Source organism: Beta vulgaris, chromosome 5 (assembly GCF_026745355.1).
Source record: "Beta vulgaris subsp. vulgaris cultivar EL10 chromosome 5, EL10.2, whole genome shotgun sequence".
Classification (NCBI taxonomy): Eukaryota; Viridiplantae; Streptophyta; class Magnoliopsida; order Caryophyllales; family Amaranthaceae; genus Beta; species Beta vulgaris.
The window spans coordinates 53,645,466-53,671,320 of NC_079206.1; the positions used below are offsets into that span (position 1 = coordinate 53,645,466).

Sequence of the window (25,855 nt, forward strand, 5' to 3'; positions counted from 1 at the left end):
TAAATGTCATCGTTGATTAAATCATATACAGACTTGTTGGCGTTGTTGCCGACACTAATTTTTATATCCAATTGATAAAGGATTGCTAAGTTTTATATCCATTTGGTTAGCTGGTAATTCTTTCGATATATTCGGTGAATATTTAGAAAGTAACACAAAATTAAATTACACAAATTTTTTGCCCTCGATATGAGTAAGACCCTATTCTTTCGAATTTATTCAATTCACTTTAGTTTTACATTATAAATCAACGCACTTCAGCTCAAAAGAGCAGGGACTAATTTAGACCCTTTGCCATGCTCGGTCCGACCCAACCCACTTGTCCCGACATTTGGTAACCGAGAGTACCAAAATTCCCCACAAAAAGTCGCCTCAATTTCTCGTAGCCCTAACCCTAGCCTTCTTTATGTTCATTAGTGGATCTCGATTCTTCAATCCTTCTTTTTCAATCTCGCATAGCTGCATATCTTCTTCTTCTATTTTTAAGTCATCTCAGGTGCTTGGAACCCTCTACACTACCCCGAAATAGTCGTGAAGTTTTCATATGCTTGTTCTAAGCTGTGGGAGTCCTTCCATATACTCTCCCACGTCCCCATGAGGCACCCCATGCCCTCCGACGTCGAGTCCCATGAACGTCCAAAATCGTGTACTAAAACCTTCAATTTTGGCCTTTTTGGACTTCGCCTGAAACAATCATAGGGAGTCCGGCACAACTTATACCATTTCCCAGGTGCTTGGGACCCTCTGCGCAACCTCGGAATGCCTTCCAAAACCACATTTATACTTTTCTGATGCAGCCCTCGAATGACCCCAAAATGGTCGTAAAGGCCGTTATATGTCCATTCTAAGCTAGAGGATTCCTTTCATACCCCCCCCCCCACCCACATTAGACATGGCCAACCGTGCGGGCCAATCCAGCCTAGCCCACCTCGTGGGCCGTGTGGGTCGGGCCGCAAAAAACCTGGTCCAACCCCTTTCGAACCGTGAAATTGGTGGATGGGTCGTGGGCTAGATTTCTAAAGCTCAACCCACTAAAGCCCGCTACTAAAACCGCCCGGTTCGAACCATGAAACCAGTCCAGCCCAGCCCATGAATCGAACCAGCCCAGTCCAAGTAAATATTGAACCAAATTGTGTATATTTTAATCAAATTGTATATATTTTAATCAAATTGCATATATTATAATTCAATCAAATTTTGAAATAATGAAATTATTCATTAATATTAATAATTGTATATATTTTAATTCATTTTAAAGATTTTATGTAACAATTATGAATAATTTCAATGATTAAATAATTTTGAAAAAAAAATTCTCATGCCGACCCTTCATCCCGCTAGACCCACGAACCACCAGAACCGCTTCTCGAACCGTGAAAACCGGTAACAGACCGGTGTGGGCCAAGGTTTTTCAACCCGCGAACCAGCCCGCACAACCCATGAATTTCACGGTCCGGTCGTGGGCTGCAAAATCTCAGCCCAGCCCACTACGGCCCACGGTCCGGTCCGGTCCGGCCCGCACCAGTGGCCATCACTACCCCACGTACCTAGGAGGCAACTGACGCCCTCCCGTGCCCGGGCCACGGGAACGCCCAAAAGTATAACCTTAAATTTGGTCGTTTTCGAACTTTTCAAGGCCTGATCATATTTTTCGCCAAAAACATTCCTATGGGATCCAGAACAAGTTTTTATAATGTGTCTCATGTGGTTGGAACCCCTCTCGAATTGCCTTCCAAAACACCAATTATGTTAATCTGGTGCATCCCCGAAATGTCCCCAAGATGGTCGTAAAAGTCGCCATATGTCTGTTATAAGTTGTGGGAGTCCTTCCATTAGTTCCATATACACTCCCACATCCCCAGGTGGCATCCCATGCCCTCCGGCTCCCAGGCCTCAAGAACGTCCAAAAACGTTTACAATAACATTCAATCTTGGCCGTTTTTAGAGTTCCCCGATAATTTTTTCCCCGAAAATATTCCTATGGGATCCGCCACGACTTATGACGTATCCCGAGTGGTTGAGACCCTTTACACTGTCCCGAAATGCTTTCCAAATCCCCATTTATACTTTTCCATTACTTGCAAACATTTTGCAACATAAGCGTTTTTTTGGTGTCCAATTTCACAAACTTTGGTGGTAATATCGGATTGCAAGAGAGAACACGAAAAAAATGAGCAACAAACCGACTTTTGTCTAAAAGAACAGCCAAGAATGAATAATAAATAGTAGCATCTAAAATATAAAATTCCGAAAAATAACAACAAATTCTCACTCTAATCGACACATAATTAGGAATTTAGGATAGTAACGGGGCTCCAAGCTACGAAACTCCCGAGTTAAAAATAAATAACACAGTAATGAAATCCTATATCTCTGCCTGAAACGAATAACCCCTAAGCCTCCAAGCAACCACCAAGATCAAAGCTTGAATGAAAAGAGAAAACGAATGGCCGGCACGATACAAGGCCTGCCCCTTTAACCACTGTAAATGCTCTTCTTAAGAGCTGCCATTGGCATCAGCAGCTGGAGCTCCTCCATTCAACTCATCCCAAGCCTCAATCCAAGTGACCATAGCATCAGCCAGCTTGATAAAGTACTCGTCCACCTTCCCGAGCTTCTCCTTCACTTGCTTGGAGAGCTCCAGGTAACATTTTTGGACAGTGGTGCAGTCCTTTGGCAGTGTTGCATTCTGGAAAAACGGGATGCACTCTTCTTGCCAGAAGATACCCTTGTATTCCTTCTTCAGGTTCACAAATGGGTTGCTAGCTTTGCTATGATAAATGTAGGGTAATCCAGTCTTCACTCCCAGCCCTAGGTGGTCACATATAACCTGCATAATTGATCAAGAAAAATTAGGTCTTGTTATTTGTCGTTGAGTTTTCAGTTTCTCTCAAAGCTGACGTTACAGTTTCATGCTACCAAGCTTTTATAATTAGGTGGTCTACTACAGGTTATATAATTATGAAGTTAAAGTGACAGCAATAGGCACTTGCATTGTTGAAAAGGACAAATAACAAGTGAAATACCTTGGTGCACCAGCCAGCCCACATGTCGTCGTAACGGCCAATAGGCTGGCCATCACCCATGAGTCCAAAGTACATAGCAGGGCCAATGAGCTCACGATCAAAAGCCAAATTCATCCCACAAAGGGGGAAGAGGGTTCCCTTGGGGATGGTCAGAACAGCATCAACATACCTAACCAGCAAAAAGGGAAGATCAGACACACTAACTAAATCATGTTTTGTCATGCAAATCAGTACCATAGTCATTGTCCGGTAAGAATAGAGCATTTCCAGGGTTATGAAATTTCATACCTGGTGTTCCTCTCGAGAGGCTTCACAAGCTGGGTGGGTGCATCGTAATCAGGGACATTCAACCAAAGACCGTGGGAAACAGCGGTTTTGGCACCTTCACGTAGGCTGAAGGGGTATCCACGGACGAAATCAGCACCTTCCCTGTATGGGTCGTAGAGGGTGTTGAAGAAAAATGGGGTTGATGGACAAAGAAGGTTCTTGATGTGTTGCTCAAGTGCATTAATGTCTTTTCCAGATGGATCCTTGGCAACCTACATTATTGACAATGAGCAACATTAGATCTAAACTGAACTGGATACCAAAACGCCCATCAAACCGTAGGGACTAACAACTAACAAGATCTATGGAACCTGGATTAGCAGCCATGCATTCTACATCGACCAAATATCTCCAATAAGTTTACATGGATAACAAAAGACCAAACTAGCTAGAACTAATCAGCCTAATAATGATAAATCACAAGCTATGTCATGTGATTTAGGGTAATAAATCAATCATACAGCACCAAGCATGATTGCCAATGCTGAATAATCTGAGATGAATGCGACATACAAATCGAGCACTGCTGAAGCAATCGAAGTTGAAAGATCTAGATACTTTTACAGAGTAAAAAAAAAAAAAGCAACCTTACTTCAAAAGGTCGATGAATTGATTAAAAACAACTAAACTGAATGGACCACACAAGAGATCTATATGTAAGATTCAACATATAAGACTTGTGCTAGAACAATCAGTCTACTTCGTTCATAGATTAACATAAAATTAATGGTCAAAGGACAAATAAAGGAGCAAGAAAAGCAATCATAAGCTAAAAGAAGCACAAAAAGGGGATTATTGACAACATGTCAGATCAGCAAAAACAATTCAAATTTTCAAAAAAAAGAAAAAAACCCACAGAATCTGAACATTCATATATCAAAAACAACGATCCAGCAATAATCAAACACACCAACAAAAGAAATCCTCGCAAACATTCAAAATTTTCCAATACCCGCATCAGTAAATGAAAAACCCACCAAAAACCCTAAATCAGTTCAACATAAAACCCCAAAATTCAGAAATCAGTCACATCATTACTCAAAATCTAACAAACCTAGATGAGAACCTGTGAAATAAACCAAGAACAAAAGGAACTTACAATGTCAGATCAGCAAAAAAAATCAAATTTTTCAAACAAAAGAAACAGAGAATCTGAACAAACAACGATCCAGCAAAAAAAATCAAACACACCCACCAAAGATTTCCTAATCGAAATTCAAAAAGTTCAAACACCCACATCATTAAAAGAAAAACCCACCAAAAACCCTAAATCAATTCACCATAAACCCCCAAAATCTCAAAACCTAATCACATCAAAATTCAAAGATCAACAAACCCAGAAGACAAAATCCGAAAAAAAACTTACAAAGCAATCATCATCAATGGTGTAGATGTACTTCTTCTTAGAAACCATGTAACCAAAACACCTACAAGCAGAATCCTTGAATGAAATGCAAGAAGCTTTAGGACCCAGAATCCTATTAATATCGTTTCTATTATAAAGTTCATAATCAAAACCTTCAGGAACGTTGATGGTTCTAGAAGGATCTCCATCCTGAACAATAATCAAGTGGTAAGGTTCAAAAAAAGGTCTCCACATCTCGAGAAAATCAAGGTTTCTGATCGTGGGTATAACGATATCAAGCTCATCTTTGAGAAGAGGAGTTGCAGGAACAGAAGGTCCTGCCATGGCAGAAAGAGGAGAGAGAAAAGGGTTGAGATTAGATAGATCTCAAGGTGAAGAGAGAGAAAGAGGAGAGGGAGTTGAGGGTTTGAATGTGAGAAAAAAAAGAAGGGGTTTGGGTTTCAATTTATGCACAAGTGCTAAATTGGTGGTGTCACATGTTCATCAGGACTTTTCTCCGGAGATAGGGAATCTAGCATATGGTGGTGTATTCCGAATTATACACTTTCCTCATTTATCTTTTTAAAGTTTGAAAATTATAATCATGTTTCGATTTTGTTAAAAGTTTCCAAAAGAAAAGAAAATTGGGATTGTCAATCTGGAAGGCCTTGCAAACAGGTAAATTAGTCCCCTGAAAAAAATAAAAATTTGTAAATTACATATGGTTTATCTATCTTTGACGAGGCTAGTTGAAATAGAAGTGAAATTGATAAAATAGTTGAGACTGATTAAATATTGTTTTAATTGTTGGTTAGGAGTAGACCTGTTCATTGGGTCGGGTCTCCAAGAAAAACCTTGACCCGGCCCTATATTATAGGGTCATGACTAGATCCAATTAAAATAGGATCGGGTCGTACGGAGTCTGGCCCTAATAACGCATTAGCGGGTCGAGTAAAAAAGGGTCACGTTGTATGACCAAGTATTTCTCTGGGGAATTTCATCGAACAAGCTGTGTGCATTACAGAGACCATCAGTTTTAGAGTAGAAATTGATGATTTTTGAACCAAGAAAATTGTCGAGGTCGAAGTTAAAGAGGATGAGACGAGAATGGAATTGTTTACCCTCTAGTATAAGACGATGATTTGCGCAAAACTGGAGAAGGTTAACAAAGTCACCATTGTCGAGGGTATATGGGTCGTTGTATAGGTTTTTTATGGCGAGTTGAATGGGGTTTGGGCATGATTTTGTAAGAGAAATTGTTTGAGAATATATAGGTCTTCTCAAGATCTTCATACATTTTGTAATATGACAGATAAATCTTTTTATTTTCTTGGTTCATTGATTGTAATGTTGTCTCACGCATTACTTTGCAGTTTCGTTTTTTCATTTCCAGTTGATTGAAGCTTAATTAAGGCATAAGAATTATTAAGTGAGCTTCTGATACGGTTTATAAAAATCAATCAGTTTATTGTGACTCATGTGTTGCTTAAAAATAAGGTCGGGTGGGGACCCGGTCATTTTAGCCCTCGACCCGTTAACAACGACTTCAGGCACGACCCTATACATCATGGCTGACCAGAGCCATTGAACTGGTCTAGTTAGGAGTAGAACTTGTTGCTTGCTTAAGTTGCGGAAGTAATTTGATGCTATAATATCATATTATACTTAAACACTTATATCTTTTTATTAAGTTGACCAGAGGTGTCCTGGAGTTTTTTTATCAAGCTTACCTTCACAAACCAGTTAATAACATTGTTATTACACTGGTTCCTAAAGTAACCTCAGCCATGTATGCTAAGGATTTCAGGCCAATAGCCTGTTGCACCACCCTTTATAAAATAATCTCAAAGATTCTCACTCATAGGATGCAGGCTGTGATGCAAGATGTGGTAAATGAAGCTCAATCTGGTTTCATACCTGAGAGGTATATTGCTGATAACATACTTTTAGCCACTGAGCTGATAAAAGGTTACTCTAGAAAACATATCTCACCAAGGTGTGTAATCAAGGTGGATATAAAAAAGGCTTATGACTCTGTGGAATGGCCTTTTTTAGAAAAAATGTTGATTGAGCTGGCCTTTCCTACAGTGTTTGTGGGATGGATAATGGGATGTGTCAGAACTGTTTCTTATTCCATTGCTATAAATGGTGTCCCTACTATTCCTTTTGATGCTAAAAAGGGTCTAAGACAAGGAGATCCTCTTTCTCCTTTTCTTTTTGCACTCAGTATGGAATATCTCAGCAGGTGCTTGAAAGAGCTTAAAGATGATCCTGACTTCAATTATCACCCCAAATGTGAGAGAATCTCTCTTAATCATCTTATGTTTGCAGATGATTTACTAATGTTTGCAAGGGTTGATATAAGCTCAGTAGTTAAAGTAATGAATGCTTTTGGGAAATTCTCTAAGGCCTCTGGGTTTGTAGCCAGTGTGGAGAAAAGTAATATCTATGTTGCTGGTGTGAATGAAGAAGAAGCTCAGATGATTGCAGATGCTATTAGTATGCCTATAGGGAGGTTACCTTTTAAATATCTTGGGGTTCCTCTTAACTCCAAAAAGCTTACAATCTCTCAATGTAAAGTGCTGGTGGAGAAAATTACTAGCAGAGCTCAATCTTGGATGACAAAGCACCTTAGTTATGCTGGTAGACTGCAATTGGTGAGAAGCATTCTATGTAGCATGCAGAATTATTGGGCTCATATTTTCCCTTTGCCAAAGAAGGTTATTAAAGCAGTGGAAGCAATATGTAGGAAGTTTTTGTGGACTGGTTTAACTCTAGATTCCAGAAAAGCTCCTGTGGCTTGGCAGAATTTTTACAATCCTAAAGTCTCAGGTGGGTGGAGTTTGATCAATATGGAGAACTGGAATAAGGCTGCAATGTTGAAGCTTCTTTGGGCTATTACATTCAAAACTAACAAGCTGTGGATCAAGTGGATAGCTGCCTATTATCTTAGAAGACATGATGTATCTACTGTTGGAATAACAAACAACATGTCCTGGCATTTGAAGAAAATTCTAAAATTAAGAGAGCTGAGGGTGCAATTGGGGAGCTGGGAAGTTTTGTTGCTTAATGGGAAATTCAGTATTAAAAAAACTTACAAGCTCATTCAAGGGGAGATGCAGAAAGTGCAATGGAGAAGAATTATTTGCAATAATAGAGCAAGTCCAAAAAGCAAGTTCATTGTGTGGTTAGCTGTTCAAAACAGACTTCCTGCCACTGACAGAATTAGTAGATGGAATGTTGAGTGTCAATTGCAATGTAGGTTGTGTGATACACAGAATGAGTCTATCCATCATGTCTTTTTTGAATGCAGCTACTCTACTGAAGTTTGGAATGGCCTACTGCAGAATATTGGTATCAATAGGTCTACTGGTCCCTTTGATGTTGAATGCAGAATTGCTTGTTCAAAAGCTCACAGTAAGAGCTTGAAATCAAGAGTCTATGTGATGATGCTCTCTGAGGCAGTGCACACTATTTGGTGTCAAAAAAATAGTGTAATTTTTGAGAATGCCTTCTGTTCACCTGCTGTCTTGATCAATCGAGTTATTTTTCAAGTTGCTTGCAATTGTAATGAAGCAGAGAGGATGTTATTAGTTCAGTAGGAAAGGAGCTACTGATGTGGCTATTTGTGGAAGTTGTATTGTGGAGATTAGCTTGTATTTTTCACCAATTTTTTTGGTAGTTAATAAAAATTTTGAATTGCCAAAAAAAAATGTAATTAAACAATAAAATGTCAATATAAATGTTTTAAGTTTTAGCTAGTGTCATGGGGTGATTTCAATTCAATTCTTCTTATGTCTCATTTTTCTGGATTGGAAGAAACTGAACTAATAATTATTATTATTGTTACAATGATAATTAATTATTATAATTAATTAGAATATCTTATAGTAACAATAATAACTAATAATAATAATAATGATGACGATATAGTATTATAATAATAATTTATAATAATAATTATTATTATAAGTATAATTATTTTTATTATAATAAATATAATTATAATAATGATAATAATAGTAATAATAATTACTAATAATAATAATAAATAATAATAATAATATCAAGTTGAACCATATATATTGAACTGAACTAAACTAAAATGAACTGAAAATAAGTCAAAAAAATAAAGAACATGGTGTTAAACCTTTTTTTTTCCCATAATTTGTTACTTGCTCTGTCCCAAAATACTCTTGACACTTAGGGTGCGTTCTATTCAACTTATTGGACTTTATCTGAACTGAACTTATTGAACCTGAATTGAACTTATTGGAACTTATTAAACCTGATTGGACCTGCTTCAACTTATTGGACCTGATTGAACCTGATTGGAACTTATTGGACCTTATTGGAACTTATTGACCTTATTGAAACTTATTAGACCTTATTGACCCTGATTGAAACTTATTAGACCTTATTGGACTTGATTGAAACTTATTAGACCTTATTGAAACTGATTGAAACTTATTTGACCTTATTAGACAAAAAATTGATCATTAATAACATAAATATTACCACTAACGTAAATACTACCCCTCAAAATTTTTTATGGAGTAATAATTATTATAATTCGTCCTTTAAAAAATAATGATTATCAATTATCTCTTATGATAATTAATTTAACAAAAAAAATTACTATTTATATATTTGCCTATACATAACTTTCACCACTAATAGGGCAAGTAGTTTTAGATGATAAGTTGTTGTTTGGTTATCACTTGTCATTTTACTGAAAAGATAGAAGTCATAAGAGTTAGTAGTTAATAAGAGTAGTACTCCATTATTGAATTTTGAGGAGATAGAGTGTGTGACATGCATGGTTAGATCAGGTGGTAAGTACTCCCTCTGCTTTTTTTAATTGCTACATTTTTCTTAAATAGTTGTTTCTTTTTAATTGCTACATCGTTTAAACTTTTCTTATTTGGGGTACATGACCCGCCAAAAAGTAATATTATTATACTTATTTTTCTCTTTTTCCACCAAAAGTAATAATTCTCTACTGAAAAGTACTCTATTTTCATCTTTTTCCATTATTTTACATTGAATGGATCAAAAAGCATCCTTTAAAGAGATTGAAAGTGACATTGTCTAAATTCTTGTGTAATATACAATGTATTAATTAAAAAACAGAGTATGTGTGCCAATGGTTAAAAGTTATAAAGATTAAAATAATAGTGGGTCATATCCAAAAAAAAATTAAAAGAGTATTTTGACGCATATGAAAAATGGAAGAGTAAACAGTATTTTGAGACCGGGGGAAGTATGTAGTTTTGATAATGTCACATATTTTGGATCTGCAACATAATTTGATTTTATGCATTAGATAAGTGTTATAATTTGAAAAACACAACATGTTGATCTTCATCACCAGATAATTTCAAGAACAAACTAATAAAGGGTTATAATCAGGAATTTGATTTATCTCTATTATATAAACCAAGGGAGGAGGTGTAGTGTCCCCATTTGAAATGACTAGAATACCCTCTAATAAATTAAAACAACGTTTTTTTATAATAAATTTAAAAGTAAGAATCAATGCAACTTGCCATATGAAATAAGTCAAAAATGGAATATGCAATCACCATTAATAACTTGACTTGATTGACACAATCAATTCACTAAATTAATTAGACCCTTCAATTAAAAAAAAGTTAGTGATATATCTTGACAATATAGTACTTCGTATTTACAAAGTTCAAGCAATATGATTTATTAACATTTACAATCGTTAAAGAACTATATTAAAGCCGCTGACAAAGAATTATTAAATCTCGACCAAAATTTTCTAACATTTACAAAAAAAAAACTCAATATTTTAAATTACTATTAAAATAATTTTAGATTAAAAAAATATATGTCTATTCGTACATAAGATTGTCGACGCACACATTTCGTGCATATATGGCTAGTTTATAATTATTGAGGGACTATAGTTGGTTGATAAATCCCATTTTAAGCTAGAGTCTAAAAACAGCATTAAGGTCCAATTTAAATAGAAGTTATTCTGAAGTGCTTATCACATATCACACGATGATTGGCCAACGATTTCATCACTCTTCAACGAAGAAGGGTGCTAATTGTCAACAATTTTACGCAAATTAGATCCTGCACCGAGGTGTAGGATATCCTATACCTTGCCCAAAATGATGTCGTTTGATGGTTTTTGGGGAGCCAAAATTTGGCTGGCTTTTGATAGTATTTTTGAAAGTGGGTCAGCTCTTTCTTTCTCATCACTCACTCATTCACTTTCTTTCTCTCTCATTTATTTGCTGAAACAATTTTTTTAATGTACAAATGCATATGGTTTGGTGTACAATAATATACGAGCGAGTGTACATTTGGGGATTTTCAGTGATCAAAGTAATGACCATCAGTGTACATTGTGATTTATCCTTATTTACGTTGGTTGCGGTACCTTTTTTTATTATTAGGCACCTGGAGCACTATGAGGTATGGGACTGTAATTGTACATATTGAATTTAATTAGTGAACGAACATCAACACACCAGTGTACAAAGATTGCAAATTACTCACTTGACATCAACTTTAGGAATTGGGTTACTTTGAGCTGGGGGGTTGTCATTGTACATTTTGATTTTGTTAATGAACAACCACGAAGCCAAGAATGTACAAGGAGGTTGAGTGTGGAAAAGAGAGAAGTGGTGAACAATATATGGGGAGAAATGATGGCGGTTGACATCAAGTCAGTTATTGAATGGTGAACAGTAACTGTCAAATCAGTTACTTTTTTGAATTTTCGACATGTACTCTGGATGTAATGGGAATGTACATTGGCTGTCAAACCAATTACTTTTTGTATGTTGAATGGTGCGTTTCATTCTTCTTGCCTTGCGTTTTGGAGCTGGTGTAGGATGCTCATCCTACACCTCATACCAACATCTACTAATTGACAATTTTAAGGGTGCTAATTTTTTTTCCTTTTTTAAAAAAACAAATGCTACCAAAGGGACAACATTTAGCAACAATGATGTTGCTAGGTGGGTTCTATATTGGGAAAACTTTAGGGCGAGTATTTCTGAAAAGCTGCATAGCTTCTCTTAGTCAATATCATCGCTTGGAATTTTTTGAAGTTACTCGTCAAACACTCCTAATCATTTAAGTATCTAAAAATTGCAACACCTTATTATTTAAGCTTTGAAATACCTTATCAAACATCATCGTGAGAACTAGCAGAAGACACTGAAAAAGGAGGATAATCATCGGAATAACTACCACGCTTTTCGTTGGAAAAGCATGAGCACAAGGTTAGAGAACAACTTTTAGACCAGGAGTCTGTTATACAAGTTTATCCATATGATGCTTGTTTCAACATATGTCTAACCATATGGTCAAGTGTCTTCCGGTGACGCTTGAACCTATGTATAATCATTTTTCGTAGGTATTTGACCATATTTTAAGACATGTGGTGCAAGCGAAAATGCCAAATTCTAGGCTGTTTTCAAAGGCAAAACAATAAAAATTTACTTTTTTTTTCCCATTCACATCTATCTTTTCCATTGTTGCAATGGTTCACACCAATATCATGTATCATGTCGTATTTTATTTTCAGCGGGTTGACCTTTTTGGTGGCCAACTATGTAAAGTTGTGGTGAAGCAGTGATGGTAATTATGGTGTAGAGGTGATCACTGGTAGGTCGGACCGCACAATAAGCTCACTATATCAAGTTGGGCCAAATTTCAAGGCCAATTTTGTCCTCAAAACTCGCTATTTCTGTTAAATATAACAGTTTTTTCGAACCATAATCAGACTAGGTCATATTTATTTTTTAAAAAAAATCAATTTTCAACCGTTTGAAACTCGGTCCAAAAAATTATAATTGAACCAAGATTTCTTCCCAGATTCAGACATTTTTCGAGATGGACCACTATGAGCTACCTTTATTCACATCACCTCTATTTTGGTAAGTGAATATAAGAGCATGCCCATTGGTAGATCTAAAAGTTGGATCATGAGGAGAGAGAGAATAAATGGGAATAAAGAAATAGGAGAGAGAAAAAAAAAGAGGAGAGAAGGGGATGGACTGAGCATTGCAACGATCCAAGGGGAGAGTGGATCATTGCCACATGGCGGAAGGGGAGAGGAAGAAAAAAAGGAGTGGGTCCCACTGCTGCTGCATGGCAGACATCCAAAGGCTCTTATTTCTCTAATCTAACGTCTAGGATTATTTGTAATTGTTAACGTTGCAAATTTTTGCAACGGACATATTGTCAGTTTAAAATTTTATTTTTTTTTAAAAAAAAAACACCAACAACTATATTTTTTTTTTGTCTATAAATAGAGACCAATATTGAACTATTTTTACACATCTTATTTTTGAGCTTATTTTGTTATTGGAAGTCATATTTGTTTCCTTTCTTTATTTATCTACCCCACAAAAACAAATTATCTCCTAATTAAAATTAGTTATGGATCCCAAAATCAGTAGAAAAAAAAACCTTCCAAAATTCAAAGGACCTCAACAACTTCATATTAATCCAAGTTTTCAATCGTCTAGTTCCCAAATTGATCTCAATTCTCAAACTGAACCAAATTTTCATATGGGAAACAACTTACAAAATATGATGTATCCTACTCAACTTAACCAGCAACTCTCCCAACATAATATGAGTTTCTCAAATACACAGCCTTCTCACTCTCAATTTGCTCCACATTCACAAGAAAATCTGTACAATTCGAATGAGAATTATAGTTATTCTCAAGATGAAGCATCATTTCCTATGTCTCAACATTTCCAGCAATCACAAGGTGATGGGTCATTTCCAAACTTCATTAGTTCATATCGGTCTCGAGCTGCATCGGTTGAGCGTGATGATGACAACAATGAAGAAGAAGATAAAGGATCGAGGAAATTCTGGAGGCCATGTGAAGAAGAGGTTCTCGTGAAGGCGTGGCTAACAGTAAGCCAAAATAAAGGTAGTAATACTAAACAAACTGCAAGTATGTTCTGGGAAAAAATTACTAAAATGTTTAAGGAAGTTAAGTGTTATAGAGATCGATGCTGGGAAGAAGGAGTTGAAAGTTTCAAGGAGTCTGACATCTTACCATTTGACAGAGAGTTGGGTCAATTACAAAGTCAATGGAAAAGAATACATGCAAAAGTATCCAAATTTGTTGGTGCATATGCTCATGCAGAGTATCGTCGGAAAAGTGGTGAGTCTGATGACGACGTCATGAAAACTGCATTTGCAATCTACAAAAAGGATAATAAAACAAACTTCAATAAGCTTCACTGTTGGGAAATTTTAAGGCTTAATGATGTATGGAAGCCTATGGGAGATACTGTAAAAGCTTGCAAAAAGAAGACAGTTAATCAAGAAAGTGGCTCAAAGAGGTGGAGGATCAATGAAGCTGGCAACTACTCCACTTCAAGTGAGCCAAATACGCCAAGCAGTGGAGACCCAACTACTCCAAACGACGGATTCACCAAAAATAAAGGCAAGGGAAAAGTTTTAAACATGCCTGCAGAAGCCTTTCAAGAGTGGATGGATCAAGTCCAAAAATTAAATTTGGAGAAAAACAATGAACTTCAAGTCGAGATCCAAAGGATTAATCATGAAAAGGAAAGCAACAGTGAGATGGTCCGGCTAGAAAGGGAGAAAATTGCAATTAAAAACAGGAAGATTAACTTGGAGTTATTCAAGGTGCTTTCATCAAGGAATGATTTAAATGAGGAAGAACAACAACTTAAGAGAGATCTAGTTAAGGTTTTATTTCCAATGTAATTTTTTATTTTCCTTTAGTAAGATGAATGTTATTTAATGTATTTCCTACTTTCCTGCAATGTTATTTTAGTTCTTAATTATCTTAGACTCGGATGTAGTATGAAATTATCAAATTAATGAATCTAAAAGTTTTTAGTTTTTTAATATATGTATCCAATGATTCAAATCATGATATTATTGATGAGCTATGTCTTGATTTGACAATTCACTCTAATAAAGACATTGATTTGACAATTCACTTCATATATCAGTCCATTATTACTGCAATAATAAAGACCTTGATTTGACAATTCACTTCATATATCAGTCCATTATTACTAAAACCATGTGATGACTTGACAAATTCACTCCAATATCAGTGTAATATTGTTGACAATTCACCTTCTCTCTATATATACCTTACGATGCTAACTACTCAACCATTCACACAAAACCATTCTACCCTACAACCCCATTCTTCCCCTACAAAAATAAGAAATCATGTCATCAGAATCAAGTTACAATAGCAATATTTCTTCTTCTAGTTCTTCGAATTCTGATGATCCAAATTCTTACACACACATTCAAATAACTCGTAACAATGAGTACATGCGTCGTTCGGAAAGGCGCAGACAAACGACTCGGTTGATGGATCAAATGATGGAAAGGTTTGTGATGGCCAATCCAGCTGAATTATATGCAATGGTAACTCAAGTTCCAAGAGCGCCAAGAACTGTAGTGCCAAGGGATCGTGATGAGGGGCACCATCGGTTATGGAATGACTACTTTGCCGAGAATCCTGTTTATCCCCCACAAATGTTTCGGCGGAGATTTCGCATGCAAAAACATGTCTTCCTCCGCATAGAACAAGTCTTGACTTCGAAAAATTCATTCTTCCAACAAAGGCCAGATGCCGCAGGTAAACTTGGTGCATCATCATTATTAAAATGCACTGCCGCTATGAGATTGTTAGCGTACGGGGGAGCGGCGGATTCTGTGGACGATTATCTAAAAATTAGTGCATCTCTTGCTAGAGATTCACTACGACATTTTGTAGAAGGGGTGGTCGCCCACTTCGGGGACGATACTTAAGAAAGCCCAATGAAGCAGATCTAAGAAGATTGTTGTACGCAGCTGAAGAACGAGGATTCCCAGGAATGATGGGTTCCATCGACTGCATGCACTGGAGATGGAAAAATTGTCCACTTCAATTTAAAGGACTTTATTCGGGAAGACCGGGTAAGCCAACATTGGTTTTAGAAGCCGTTGCTTCGTATGATCTATGGATCTGGCATGCTTTCTTTGGAACGCCAGGTAGGTGTAATGATATCAATGTTCTTGATAGATCTCCATTATTTAATGATATTTTATTTTGAGGGTCGTGCACCCGCAGTTAACTATGTTGTTAACGGACATCAATACGATATGGGATATTACCTAGCAGATGGTATATATCCTCAATGGGTTGCATTTATTCCAACAATAAGTCTTCCGCAAAATGAAAAAGAAAGTCTATTTGCCCAAAACCAAGAAGCAAACGAAAAGATTGGAACGTGCATTTGGAGTATTACAAGCTCGTTTTGCTATAATTCGACAACCAGCTCTAGCGCGTGATAAAGAAATGTTAGGGAAAATAATGATCGCCTGCATTATTATCCACAACATGGTAGTTGAAGATGAACGAGATTCATATTCCCTTCGTTTTGATCCTAATGATTATGACCATCCTCCACGCCCTACTACTTCAACGCAAAGGAATGTAGGGACCTCTGATGAGCCTTTCGCATATGGTACTAGCGAGAATCGCATAGCAAGTCTAACAATATATATGAACAATAGGGGTCGAGTTCGTGACCAAGCTGTGCATAGACGTCTCAAAGCAGACCTCGTAGAAAATATTTGGCTTAAATTCAGGCAACATAGGGGTTAATTAAGCTGCTACGTTTTTTATTATTATATGTTATGTAATTCTATATGTATGTGTTATTTCTATTGTTTAATGACAATTTTATTATTATTATATTTTTCTGATTAAGTTAATTACCGTATCTAATTATGTACAATATTAACGAAATTAATTTTTACTAATAGTTTTTAATCACAAACATAAAAATTATTTACATTCAATAATCATTAATTGATTCTTAAATAATCACAATAAATAAAAAAGATGGGATGGAAAGGAGATTGAGGAGAGAGAATATATGGTGGGTATAGTAAAAAGTAGGAAAGAGAAGGTGAAGATCTAAAATTATAGATCATCCATTGGGGGTGAAGAGATCATTAAAATCAATTGTGGATCATAAATGAGGTGGAAGAGTGAGAAATTAATAAAGTAATTGATGATCCCAACTTTTGGATCAACCAATGGGCATGCCCTAAGGGTGTAAATATATTATACTTTTTAATGTATTATAAGGGGTGAATATAAGAAATACTTTTTAATATGATAAGAATTCGCCATTACAATAAAAATGCACCATGAAAATTCAATATAATAATAAATGAATTTGATCATAACTTTGTTTTAGATGGAAGGAAAAAGTTAACCATAAAAGCCATCTTAAATTAAGAAGACAAATCGAAACTATAAAATTAAGAAGAGTAGCTAGCTCATCACCATTCACCGGCATCATTCTATTGGTCCAATGAGATCTAAAAATTCTCTAATTGCATGCAAAGAAAAGATCCAATCACTTTTATTTCTCTTGGAGAGGAGACATCCAATCACTTGATGACATACATGTACAACACTACAACTTATATATTTGACAAAGATAGTGTCGGTCCACTATATTATGACGAGGCCATGTGAAATTCCAAAAATACCTAACACATTTTTCAATTTTTACTTTCTACTCCACCACTCCACACTACTCACTCAAAAGTCCGCCGACGCGGAAAATAATTCAAAAATCAAACATTTATAAACAAAAATATGGGAGAAATATCCTAGTGGGTCTCATAATTGGTGGACATCAGACACGTATACTCTGTTTTGACTTATGATATTTATTGATGGACTAATTGATGGACTGATGTTCCTTCAAAAAAAAAAAAAAAAAAATTGATGGACTGATGTTTTTTTTATATATTCTTTTCGAATACATCGTTATATACTCTCTCCATCCTCTATTAGTTTACCCCTTTCTTTTATATAGAGTTTTAGAAGAAATAATGTTGTGGGTCCTAGAAAGAAAAACTATTATTTATATATTAAAGTTGAATGTATGTGTGATGAAAAGTTTGTGGTCTCATTCCAAAAATAGCAAGAAAAGAAAGGGATAAACTAATAAGGGACAACCTTAAAAGAAATACGGGTAAACTAATAGAGGACGGAGGGAGTACCCAATAATTTATTTAATATCATTTTTAAATTTTTTAAATTGTATTTTTTTTGAACCATTTAGGTTATGTTCTTTTCGGCATAAAAGAGTTGAATTAAACTAAATTAAACTGAATTGAATTAAACTGAAATGAATAGTAATATGTGAGAGTAAAAGTATTGTCCAGAGTTGAACTGAACTGAAAATAAGCTTTATGATGAATCAAATATCTCAAATAAAGAGACCGTAGTAATGAAAAAGAAACAACCATTTAAAAAAAAAAATGTAGCAATAAAAAAAATAGTAAATATGTAACGTTGCAATCACGCGGTTGGCACGTGGTCTTGGCTCCAACGTTCAGAGATTGTAGAATTGCAGAATACACGAATATCAAGAGGGCAGAATTTATTTCTTTGCGATTTTTTCATTTGATTTACCAACAAAAGGCACCTCTCTGTTCATAAATGTAGGACAGTAGGAGGCAGAAATGTACAATAGTGAATTGTGCGTAAACGCCAATGTTATATCTTTTCTTCTTTCCAAATATAAATTGAAAGTTTTATTGAGTGCTTGTTTAATTCATTTAAGTACTTTTTTCGTATACAGTTTAACTTGGTTGGTAGTTGCTTTCATTTTAAAGTTTTGCAGAAAATCCCTTAATTATATTTCATCCTCTTTTAAGAAAGTTTAAGGACATTAATTTTGATTAATCAAATGAACAATAACAACGAAAAAAATATATACACAAACCTTTATTATATAAGAGAAGGGGGTGTTTGGATCCTCTAGCGTTCTAAAATAACTATACAAGGTAGAGTTTGAGTAATATCAACCATTGAATAAAAAAATCAATGGCTCATATATATATTATCTTTCCAAAATTCTCCTTATCTATACTAATATATTAAAAGGCGTTCCTAAGAACGTATATGTACCACGTGTCACCCTCTCTCATCCAATAACATTATATCCACGTCTTTCTCATATAGTAAAAAGAAGAAGAAGAATTGTTTACATAAAGATTCGAACCCATAACCTCCAAAAATCCAACCATTACTCCACCATTACTCCACCATACCATTATTGATTTTGTAATCAAAATTAATGATGACATATGAATGGAAAACGTTTGAAATACATATAATGAATAAGATGACTCTTTAAAATGAGTATGAGAATACTTATTTAACTATTAATAAATTGTAGCAAAGAGAAAATCCGGGGCATCGTCCGGGACTAAATACTAGTTTTTTCTCATTAAAATCCACCCCCTAAATTTCTCCTTTCCACCATTATGAGCCCTTGATTTTGAAACGTACGATTAAGCTAAGATACAATTCTACTATGTAGAGTTGTATTAAAACTCTAGAGGATCTGGATTCGAGAAGGGGAGCGGTTAGAGTGTCCCCCTGTTAAATTATTCAAAAGCGCTTATGGTTTTTTTTAACTTAAAATATTTAATATTCACAACACACATCAATTAATTTAACAGAAATAAAATTATCCTTAATTTTTTTTTCTACAAACCAATTCAAAAAGTCAACACTAATAAGTAGTAATTAGCCCACAAATATAGAAGATATCTTACAAACATTAATTGATTAAAATATTTGTATAAAACTTGAATTAGCAATAAAAATGAAGAAATAGAAAGTTAATCAAATCGTAAAATAAATAAATAAAATAAAATAAAATTCAAACTTAACAAATTAAAATACGCGATGTTTTTATGTCCATTTTGAAAATGATATACGGAGTATTAAGTTGGAAGCGCATACTTTTTTAACATATTTTAAAACAATTGTCAATTTACACTATTTTAAAAAGTTTTTGCCGCATGTATCGCACACATAGTTGTTTGAGAATACGGAAGGCCGACCAAAAGAATATATTATCGCGCGCATCACTAAGAACCAAAAGGCAAAAATATGAAAATTTGGTATATTCTCGTTTCATTGTCTCTATACAACTTTTCATTAGTAAATTTGTTGTTCCATAAAGTTGGAAAGAAAACTCTTGTGCTGATTCAGCAGATTGTAGACTAATAATTGATACATTTGTAGAATCGCATATGAAACCATTCGTAAATCACTAAATTCATGCTCTGAAAAAATCAAAGATCTTAAAACTTCTACAAAAAAAAGAGGAAACTCACCAATAGACGAGAGACAACAACTCTAGTCTCTTCTAAGGAGAGACAAACACACATTTATTATGAGGTACTCCCTCTGTTTTTTATCATTCCTACTTTTTTGTGCGCGTCTTCCAATGCACATATCAAAACTTAAATATCTTTCATTATATATTAGTAAAAATTATAACGATTGAATATTAATAAAGTACTAATTCAGACGAATCAAACAAGACCCCACATGACTATGTTTTTTCTTATAAATTGAGAATATTTGAGAAGATTTTCTCTATGCATGAATAGTGTCAAGATTCCAAGTGAGAAAGATAAAAAAAACAGAGGGAGTACTGAGAGATAATTAAATGAACATAAAACTAGGGCTTATCATCACCAAAATTGGTAGATGGCAACCCTTTAAAAAAAAGGAGGTTCTAGTTTTTTAGAGAGAGACAAGTAGGAGAAAGAAAAAAAAATTCAATTTTTTATTGTTTCGACCCGGACATCACCTATTTCCTTCATTTTTTAAATATTTGTAAGATTTTTAGATGACACATGAGGTAAGTAGGAGGAAAGATAAATCTCGTGTACCTATATAATAAATAATAATTTATTTGTGTGAAAATTTACCAAATAGAGAAATATTGCAAGTGTTGCGACTTTTCAGAAAAGAATTTACAAGTATTAAGAAATGAAAGAATATTTTGGTTAGCATTATGGTAGTTGCTCATGTACATTGTGAATTTGTATGAGAATTGTGAATTACCAATGGAGTGTGGGTGAACAAGTACAAGAAGCCACTTCCCATTTTCCATGGAGATTTCGACTTCCCAAGGAAGCCACTTTTCGTTTCATTTATTTTATGGGGTTGTTTGGTTGATGTAAAAATTCATGAAAAGTAAAATTTTCTATGAAGTAAGATAATTTATGTGAAGTTGTTTGGTTGACAAAATTATAGGAAGTTGTACTTCCTAGAAAGTTTTACATTATACAAAATGGAGGAAGTTACTTACAAGGTCCTCATAGGTAAGTAGAACTTCCCATGAAAAGTTCTTATTCCCTAATTTTTTATAAGGTAAGAAAAATAATAAGTTAAGAGGCCCTCCATACGAGGGGAACTCCTAACTCATTGTTTACAAGAATAGAATTGAGTGTCGAGTTATTACATTCATTAATAAAGAATGGTGCTTGAACTAAATGACCTACATTAGCGATCCAACCAACTGTTTATTAGCTTCTCTGTAGATATGGCGGATGGTCCAAGTGTCAAACTTGTGGAGAAGAAGTTTGATGTCTTGAATGATGTGTGAGATCTGCCAGGGCGTTGTCCATAAACCATTGATGGCATTAATCACTAACAAGTTGTCACTTTCAATACGTAGATGTCGAATATGATGTTGAATTGCTAGAAGTATGTCTTGGTGTAGTGATGTATAGTTTCTGCGATGAATACTTTAGCTTCAGCGAGATTGAAAGTTGTTGCGAGGCTTAGTTTTTATCCTGATAATGACACTGGCAGCTACTGAACGATCACGAACCGAGCCATCAATGTTTAATTTGAAAGTATTGGTGGGGGTGACTCCCATGCTACGAGTAGTGAATGATTGGTGGTTGTTGGATTGATGATGAGATGAAATTATGAAAAGGGGAATCTGAATGGTGACAGGATTCAATCTTATTGCGAAGGCGTCATTCAGTGTAGTAGAACTTTGCTTTGTGCCAAATGCGATAAATGTTGATTGGACAATCTTTGGAAATGAGATCATTTCTGTATTTCCATATACTCTAAATAATAAAAATGATCTTGGTTAGTGTGGTTCTACTATTGCGTAACTTCTCCAGAAGTTGCATAATGGGGGTATTTGGAGTATTGTAATATACCATTCTTTTACTTGGTTTAATAGCCAAAATTGTTGGATGTTCAGGAAAAAGCGGAAGATATGATGAATAGTTTCTGGTTGGTTTTGACATAGGGCAGATGAATCAAAGGGAAGGATTTTTCGTTGACAAAGAACTTCTCGCACACCCAAACTGTTATAGCATATTTGCCATATGCAAATTTGGAATTTTGGGGGAATAGCTAGGGACCAAATCCATCTAAACTGCCATTTCTGATCATTTGGAGGAAGGTTGTGAGCTAGCCATGTCATTGATTTCATTGTGAATTAACCATTAGATGAGGGTCCCCAAACTAGGATGTTCGAGAAGGAGTATTAAGGCAATGGAATTCCTTTAATAACGTTGATTATATAAGAAGAGAGCAAGGAATTAAGCTTATGGAAATTCCAAATTTGATTTGGAAGAATAAATTCCTTGAGGCGAAGGTTCAAGACGACTTGTTCTTTGGATAATTGCAGCATATGTAAAAGGTTTTCATTAGCACGCCATTTATATTCCCAAAAAAGAATATCCTGAAAATTTCCGATCTTCCATCTGATTCCTTTACGAATAATTTCCCTTTGCTGGAGGATTATCGCCAGATTGGTGAATCGGTTGGTTTGGGGGTGGTACGTGAGAAAAGAGGAGTGTGTGAGATTTTTTTCTTTATAAGTTCAACTCAAAGGCTACGCTCGTTTGAAAGGATTTTCCACCCTAATTTTGCTAGAAAAGCTTTATTTAAAGGTATAAGGTTTTTCTTAGACCTAATCAACCAAACAAAATTGGCCATTTCTTAGGAAATTAAACTTCAAAGGAAATAATAATTTTTAGGAAATATTAATTTCTACATGCAGCCAAAAAAGCCCTATGAATACGAGGTTAAATATGCAATTTCTATAAAGTTTCACATTCTCTAAGCATGTATTTTTAGGGTTTTATGAGTTGAAAACTCATAGTATTATATTATAGTTTATAAAATTGAGTACTCTTATTATTATATGATTATGTTTAAACATGTTTTAAAAGGATTTTAAATATATTATAAGTTGATGGATTTTTATTAGTGTGCTTATGATAGGGTTTTACTTATCAAAGTATGAGTTTTTGACGGTTTTTAATGACTGGTATGGTAGTACTATATTGGAAAATGTTGATAGTTGAAGTCTTAATGGTTAAAAAGGTTTTCAAATACTTTTCAAGAGGGTTTAAAGTATTTTAAAGTTGCTGAAAATTTATTAGAGTATTGATTCTTGGTTATGTTGATAGTTGGTAGGCGAATAATTCTCTTTAGACGACTTTTAAGCTTGTTAAAGTGGTCTTGCATTTTGTCTAGACAAGGTACGTACATACCTTTGTGTTGGTTGGATTAGTATCATGTCCTAAGGATGAGATTTATGTAGTATCATGTATAGGGTACTATATGTAGCTCATATGTCATTTGTATTCAAGTGAAATTGCATATTTTATGTCATTGTGTGAAGCATATTGATTATGATGATTATATTATGTTTGTATGGATGATTGATGCAAGCATATGGGATTAAGAACTTTAGTTTATTAATTCACATGAGGGATTAATAATTATGTTGTTAATTGATCATATTGTCCCCTTTGGATTATTTAATTACTTTATGAGGACCGATGTTCTTATTTGTTAAGTTGGTTATTCACTTATGAAGGGTTGTTTGGTTGTTAACTTGGATCAACAAATAAATAATGGTTATGGAATTAATATTGAAATTATTCTTGGGTTGTTAATTAATAAGTAGGTGATCACCTTATCTAATCCTAAGATATGGAAGTTTATGTATCTTTGATGATTATATTATTTGTCCTACTTTGTGAGTCATAAAAAGTAAATAATTTATTAATCACTTAAAGTGGAAAGTGAATATCAATAAGCTTCGAACTTGTGCCATCTGAAGTGTGGACTAACTATGAGTTGGAGTACATGCATGGTGGTAAGTCATGACTTTTCTTGGGACCGGATTGATTACCGTGTCCTATTTTTATTTAAAAGGTTCATCGATATCATAGGTAAGGGGAGTACGAAGTCGCGCCCGTAATTCGTCTTCTAAATTGAAGATTGGTTTGATTTGACAACTCTTTCCATTGTATTATTTCCCTAGGAACACTACAAGAGGGGGGGTGAATTATATGTGTAAAAATAAACGTAACTTTTTGCGAAAATTTAAAATTAAACAAATAAACAAGCTAGAGGAACACAAGAGATTTTTACGAGGAAAAACTTCTTGGGCCCAACAAGAAGAAACAACCTCGACCACTAGGGATTTTAAACTCAACTCATTCACTAATTAGGCCAAACAACTTTGTTACAACCTAATTCTATTCTCGAGCCACACCTTGAGTTACTAAACTCAAGTTCATGAGCCATTGTTCCCTTAACAACAGTTCCTCTTAACTTCACTCGAAGTTTTCTCACTCTTACTTGCTTTACTCAAAGCTTCTCTCTTACAGAACTTCACTTAAAGTCCCCTTACCCTAAAAACCAAAATACAATTGATCGAAATAAACTTAGTGGAATTAGAGTAAGTGAACAAAGAACAAATGGCTATTGTGAGATAATGATCAAGGCACGGACACTTTAATTAGTTAAACTCACTAAATCACTTAGTCAGACACACTTTGGAACTTACTTAGACTTCAATATTTATAGTGACAGTAATATCGAACGTGGAAATTACAAACTTGTATTTGTGAAAAACCATTATCCCATGATGTTCCTTCCCTCAAGGAACACGTTCAATTAAACATCCCATGATCCCATGATTACTGCTTAGACGTGGACATGTTTTAGTTACTGCTCCTAGATTATAGGAATTACTTGAGCATTACCCGAAAATCAATTTTAATTTAAAACAAATTTAATATTAAAACTGAAATTAAATCCTTGAAAAAAATATTATCTTTAAATAAAATCCTTTTAAAAACCGAATAGTATTTTTCTTATCTTTTTCGAAAAACAAAAATCTTTTCCTTAAAAAGATTTTCCATAAAATCGGATTTTCTCTTAGATTAAAATAGTTACTTATTTTTAGGCATAATCTACTCAACTTCCATAAGTGAACCGTTATAATGGTTCGACCCTAAGTCTAGTTCCTTTTATTCATTAGTTCCTTTAACTGATTTGATTAGTGCCAATTCGTCCGTTCCTTACAAAGGAACAGACTATCATTCTCAAATAAAACTGCCAATGTTCCTTACCAACATTACTCGTTCCTTTACAATGGAACTAGAAATAAAACGCCTTGCAATGCTGCTCCAGTATCAATTAGGGAAACATCTTTACTTAGTCTTCAAAATCCTCACTTGATTTCTTCCTTGACTTAGTATTCTCTTTGTTCCTTTCAATGATACCTTAAAATTCATATACTTAAATTACTCATTAGTCCACTACTTAGTTTGCATCTTTGTTCCTTTGTCATCATCAAAACTAGGGTTCAACACATTGCATATTCCTTCTAAATTAATTAAATTATTGGTTGTGAAGTCAAGTTAAGTAAAAGTAGTCTACTATTATTATATATATTATTATTTATTCATATTTAATGTTTATTACTATTATCATTTTAGGTTGTATATTTATTTACAATGTAGTACTCGACTTTGTTGATTACGTGTTTTGTTACACCTTATTGATCATGTGATCACCCATTTGGTGAGCAATCTATCAGGATCAATAGGGTATCGTCCATTTCAGGTTTGAAGATGATGCATCATGGGTTCAAGATTTAATTTCATGGAGAGCTTGTGTTGACTTTGTTGTATTATAGTTGACTTTTACTTTTATAGTTGAGTTTCGACTTTATGTTGGTTTGACATTTGGAGTTGACTTTTGGTTGACTAAGTTTATTTTCAAAGTTATTTATATTATTTCCGCTGCAAAATTCTGAATAAGTCGATATATTATTACACGCGCGATAATGTTTTGGTTATTCTCTAAGTTTTATAATGAAAAGGTATTTTTGAAAAATAGAGAATTGTCGGGGTGTTACATAATGTCAGATAAGTACATATAAGATAAGATACAATAAGATAAAAATAAGTAAAAATAAGTTGAATCAAACAAACCCTACAT

General features: G+C 34.6%; 4 protein-coding genes across 4 annotated transcripts; 3 read left to right on the forward strand and 1 right to left on the reverse strand.

The window, feature by feature from the left end:
- Nucleotides 1-2,212: 2,212 nt before the first annotated feature.
- On the reverse strand, nt 2,213-5,152 carry LOC104907929 (probable UDP-arabinopyranose mutase 2). Its single transcript, XM_010696958.4, has 4 exons — nt 4,720-5,152; nt 3,315-3,565; nt 3,027-3,195; nt 2,213-2,830 (listed from the first exon to the last, which is right to left on the reverse strand). The coding sequence occupies exons 1-4, from the start codon at nt 5,041-5,043 to the stop codon at nt 2,498-2,500; spliced, it is 1,077 nt and encodes a 358-aa protein (XP_010695260.2). The 5' UTR covers nt 5,044-5,152; the 3' UTR covers nt 2,213-2,497.
- Nucleotides 5,153-13,326: 8,174 nt separating this feature from the next.
- On the forward strand, nt 13,327-14,445 carry LOC125497694 (glutathione S-transferase T2-like). Its single transcript, XM_048645351.1, has one exon. It carries the CDS (start codon nt 13,327-13,329, stop codon nt 14,443-14,445), a length of 1,119 nt encoding a protein of 372 aa, XP_048501308.1.
- A 480-nt stretch (nt 14,446-14,925) lies between these two features.
- Nucleotides 14,926-15,516, forward strand: LOC125497693 (uncharacterized). Its single transcript, XM_048645350.2, has one exon. It carries the CDS (start codon nt 14,926-14,928, stop codon nt 15,514-15,516), a length of 591 nt encoding a protein of 196 aa, XP_048501307.2.
- A 406-nt stretch (nt 15,517-15,922) lies between these two features.
- Nucleotides 15,923-16,354, forward strand: LOC130591457 (uncharacterized). Its single transcript, XM_057394781.1, has one exon. It carries the CDS (start codon nt 15,923-15,925, stop codon nt 16,352-16,354), a length of 432 nt encoding a protein of 143 aa, XP_057250764.1.
- The last annotated feature ends 9,501 nt before the right edge of the window (nt 16,355-25,855 follow it).